Source organism: Penaeus vannamei, chromosome 3, assembly GCF_042767895.1.
Source record: "Penaeus vannamei isolate JL-2024 chromosome 3, ASM4276789v1, whole genome shotgun sequence".
NCBI classification, from domain to species: Eukaryota; Metazoa; Arthropoda; class Malacostraca; order Decapoda; family Penaeidae; genus Penaeus; species Penaeus vannamei.
Genome location: NC_091551.1, coordinates 6,044,853 through 6,049,852, shown reverse-complemented (window position 1 = coordinate 6,049,852; position 5,000 = coordinate 6,044,853). Strand labels below are relative to the sequence as shown.

The following is a 5,000-nucleotide window of genomic DNA, read 5'->3' as shown; positions in this document are numbered from 1 at the left end:
CTGGTCGCGTCGAGTTTTTGCTGTGGCTCGGATAATCGTCCTAAAAATAGGTTTTGAATTGGATTGACCCTTCGTTGCGAATTGGTCGTTGACGCGCACACGCCCCATACCCGCAGACACGCTCCCTTCCGTGCATACTAATGCGCCCTTGATGCAATGGCCATATCAGCGGTTGTAAAAACTCGCTTGGGTACACACACGCACATACATACATACATACATACATACATACATACATACATACATACATACATACATACATACATACATACATACATACATACATACATACATACATACATACATACAGACACACACACACACACACACACACACACACACACACACACACACACACACACACACACACACACACACACACACACACACACACACACACGCCCCTCCCCTACAGCTACACACTCGAATCACGAACTGACCACGTGTGGGCCAAGATTTCGCTATCAAAATAACTAACTTAAAAAAAAAGGAAGAAAGAAAAAAAAATCGCTATCAAAATGACTGACTTAAAAAAGAAAAGAAAAAAATCACTCTCAAAATGACCGACTTAAAAAAAATAAAAATAAAAAAGAAATAAAGAAAAAAAAGGAAGAAAGAAAAAAAGACTTCGCTATCAAAATGATTGACTTAAAAAAAAAAAGACATTTGAAGACGTATGGGAGTAGATGGGGGGGAAAAGAAGTTAACGAGGAACGGGTTCTGCGGCTCCTCGTGGGAGACCTGTGACGAATCTGATATGTCCCTGTTACTTAATTCTGCTTCGTTTTCCATGCGGGGAGACGGGGAGATAAGCCGGTTTCTTCTTCTTCTTCTGTGGGAGGGATTTCGTTCTTTGGGACTTTTTTTTTTCTCTGTCTGTCCGTCTGTCCGTCTTTCTCTTTTTTTTCTGTCGCTGTGGGTCGGTCTCTTTCTCTCTATCTATCTATCTATCTCTTCTCTCTCTCTCTCTCTCTATCTCTTCTCTCTAACTATCTCTTCTCTCTCTCTCTCTCTCTCTTTCTTTCTTTCTTTCTTTCTTTCTTTCTTTCTTTCTTTCTTTCTTTCTTTCTTTCTTTCTTTCTTTCTTTCTTTCTTTCTTTCTTCCTCCTCCTCCTCTCTCCCTCCTCTCTCTCTCCCTCGTCTCTCTCTCCTCTCTCTCCTCCTCCAGTCTCCCTTCAGCCACACCCTCCCCCTCTCAGCACAGGTATGAGACTACAGACACACACACACACACACACACACACACACACACACACACACACACACACACACACACACACACACACACACACACACACACACACACACACACACACACACACACACACATATATAGGGCTAAAAAACACATACATATATATAGGGCTAAAAAACTGGACAAAAACAGCCGAGTCACCCCTGCTCCACGTGATGGTTGGTCGACAGAGAGAGAAAAAAAGTTGATATTTTGGTGGCGGCTAAAAATAGAAGAGAAAGGTCCTGAGGTTCAATCACGGAGATATGCGGACGAGTGCAGTCAGTTCACCTCACTGTCCACTTCACTGTTCACTTCATTGTTCATTCCATGTTCATTTCGTAGTCCACTTTATTGTTCACTTCCATGTTCATTTCACTCACCACTTAATTGTTCACTTCACTGTCCACTCTATTGTTCACCTCCGTGTTCACTTCCCTGTCCACTTGATTGTTCACTTCACTGTCCACTCTATTGTTCACTTCACTGTCCACTCTGTTGTTCACTTCCATGTTCACTTCTCAGGCGCGGGGGAGAAAGGTGGGGCGGGGCGGAAACTCGAAATATTTACGTGGGTACTCGGGTACTCTTTAGGAAATGTAGAATCGCGGTTTCCTTTTCTGTTTCGGGTCTTTTTATACCCCGCTTCCTTCATACCCTTCGTTCCTGTCTTAGTTTTTTCTCCTACTCTACTTCCACCTTATCTTGGTTTGTCCCTAATCTACCTCCACCCTGTCCTGCATTCTTCCTACCTCACCTCCTCCCTGTTTTGCCTCCTCGCTATCTTCATTCCTCCTTGCCCTACCTTCTTCCTAGCCGACCGGTACCTCCTTGCTCTCTCTCCTCCCTACCCTCTCCCTTCCCTACCCTCTCCCCCTCCCTACCCTAGCTCCACCCTTTTTCATTTTTTTCCGATTGCAATTTATTGGCCTCGAGATTCTTGTTGCTTTCGGCGTCCGCATCCTTATGGCTCTTGCATTGTCCATTAGTGATAAGAGCCGAAGCAGTAGCGCCGGTGATGTTGGTTCTCTTTGACAGTATCGGTCTGCATCAGCAATAGGACCAGCGGTACCGCAGTTGTATCAGTTTAGGGAGCAGGAGGAGGAGGGGAGGCAGTGGCGTCAGTAATAGAGTGAAGTGGCAGGAATAGCAGCTGTCATATTTTTTTCACGTTCATTTTTTATCAAGTATTTGTGATACAGAGAGAGAGAAAAAAAAAATGTTGCAGGTGGTGTTTGGAATAAAAAACATGTTGAAAATATATTTATTAGAAGATGAGACGACAGTTTCGATACTGGATTTTTCTGTCTTTTTCTCCCAACTGCTTCGAGTGATTTGTCATCCTGCAGGAGTGGGGTGCCCTTGTCCTTCGTGCCGAGAGCCCGAGCGAGAGCCCAAGGACGATGGGGGCGATAACGTTAATTGATCCGCTCGTTGCGTGGTCTTAATTGCGCTGAGTGTGCAAATTGGCTGAAGGATAAGGATTCAGAAAGAAAAGGATGAATGTCCGAGAGTAGGAGGAGGGTTTAGGAGTGCCAGGAGGATTATTTAGGAGTGTAATCTTTCATTGAAGGGAGTAATTCGATTTCTTAATATTTTTTTTGAGGCTAAAATGGGTTTATATTTTGAAAGAGAAGCTGAATGTGATTATGGTATTTATGAGCAAGACACGGGAATTGCATCGATGTTTGGTGCGAATGTCCGCACTCTTTTATGGCTCGAGTTGTTAATGTGATTATGCCCACTTATCCGTATGAAAAGTTCTATTATTGCTTAAGTGCTTCAACAATATTACTCTTTGACGAGAATATCGTGGTGTATCATTATTATGATCACTGTTATTATTTTTTTACTGTTATTGTAATTGTTAATGTTATTATCATTATTATTATTACTATTACTATTATTATTATTATTATTTTTAATATGTTCTTGAAACTGTTGTTGTAATTTTATTATTATTATCATTATCACCAATGTTTACGATTACATTCCTGATGCAATAATGACCCGGCCCCTTCAGCGACACGCCAGCGCCCCTTGTTAAGAGCACGCCCCTTCTTCCCCTTTCCAGGTGGACGTGATGGGCCAGTCCCTCTACGAGTACACCCACCCCTGCGACCACGAGGAGGTGCGCGATCTGGTGTCCGCCAAGGGCCCGCAGGAACCCCGCCACGCCTTCCTGAGGCTCAAGTGCACGCTCACGGCCAAGGGGCGCAGCGTCAACCTCAAGAGCGCTTCTTATAAGGTTCGTGTTGTGGGTATTTTGGGGGGGGAGGAGGAGAGGGTGTGGGTTGGGTGCGTGGGTTGTGGTTGTGTGTCTGTGTGCCTGTTTGTTTGTTTGTCCCTCTGGAGAGAGAGAGTGAGTGAGTGAGTGGCATGAATGAATAAGTGAATGAACGAATGAAAAATTCAAAGAAATGTGGGAGAGAGAGAGAGAGAGAGAGAGAGAGAGAGAGAGAGAGAGAGAGAGAGAGAGAGAGAGAGAGAGAGAGAGAGAGAGAGAGAGAGAGAGAGAGAGACAAAGACAGAGACAGAGAGGGCATGAATGAATAAGTGAATGAATGAATGAATGAAATAAGTCAAAGAAATAAGTGACCAGATGGCTTGCCCGCCTCCCGTGCGAGTGGCGTGCGCAGTTCCATCGAGGCGCACCGGGTTATCTTGTGACCCCGATAAGCAGCGGCGGCCATCAGCAAATCGTCGGAAAAGTCCTTAGGAAATGGGATGGAAAAGGGGGACATGGTGAACGCAATTCGATGGACACAGCGGGTGGTCTCAGTAGGTTTATTTAGCAAGGAGTCCAAGAAAGGAGGTCTCAGCAGGTGAATTAGGTAGTCTAATATAGCAAGTGGTCTCAACAGAGGGATTTAGCAGGTAGCCGAAGCATGTGAATGTAGTAGGTAGGCATAGCAGGTGGTTTCAGCAGGTGAATGAGGCAGGTAGTCATTGCAGGTAAATTTAGCAGATAGTCTAAGCGGGTGGTCTTGGCAGGTAGTCTAAGCAGGTGGTCTTTGCAACTAGTCTAAGCAGGTGTTCCCAGCAGGTAGTTAAAGCAGGTGTTCCCAGCAGGTGGTTTTTGCAGGTACTCTAAGCAGGTGTTCTCTGCAGGTAGTCTAAACTAGTGATCTTTGCAGCTAGTCTAACTAGATGGTCTCAGCAGATAGTCTTCGCAGGTGGTCTCAGCAGATAGTCTTCGCAGGTGGTCTCAGCAGGTAGTCTAAGCAGGTAGTCTAAGCAGGTAGTCTAAGCAGGTGATCTCAACAGATAATCCCAGCAGGTAGTCTATACAGGTGGTCTCAGCAGGTATTCTTCGCAGGTAGTCTAACCAGGCGGTCCTTGCAGGTGGTGCAGGTGAGCGGCGAGGTGGTGCAGCACGAGGAGGACCAGGCGTGGCTGGTGGCGCTGGGGACGCCCGTGCCTCACCCGTCCAACATCGAGTTCCCGCTGGACAAGCAGACCTTCGTCAGCAAACACTCCCTGGACATGAAGTTTACTTACGTGGATGACAAGTAAGTGTGCCGTTTGGGGGTTGATTTTTTTTTTTTTTTTTTTTTTTTTTTTGGGGGGGGGGGTTATTATCTGTTGTTGATGCTTTTTTGCAAGCATTAAGAGTAGGGGGTAGGAGCCAGAGAATAGGAAAGAAAGGAAAGGAAAAAAATACAGTAAATTAGTAGGGGGTAAAAGCCAGTGAATGGGAAAGAAAGAAAGAAAAGGGAAAAATATAGTAAATTGGAAGTTATTTCAAGATTTAGATAGAAAATGG

The 5,000-nt window shown here is 45.0% G+C and overlaps 1 protein-coding gene across 8 annotated transcripts in view; it reads left to right on the top strand.

Annotated features, from left to right (window-relative positions):
* The window catches only part of LOC113807763 (hypoxia-inducible factor 1-alpha-like), a 317,856-nt gene that overhangs the window by 224,544 nt on the left and 88,312 nt on the right, over window positions 1-5,000 (top strand). For all 8 annotated transcript variants that reach the window (XM_070140487.1, XM_070140470.1, XM_070140453.1 and 5 more), the window contains 2 exons: window positions 3,309-3,482; window positions 4,580-4,746. In XM_070140487.1, the coding sequence (XP_069996588.1) occupies window positions 3,309-3,482; window positions 4,580-4,746 (341 nt within the window). The remainder of the gene's footprint in view (window positions 1-3,308; window positions 3,483-4,579; window positions 4,747-5,000) is intronic.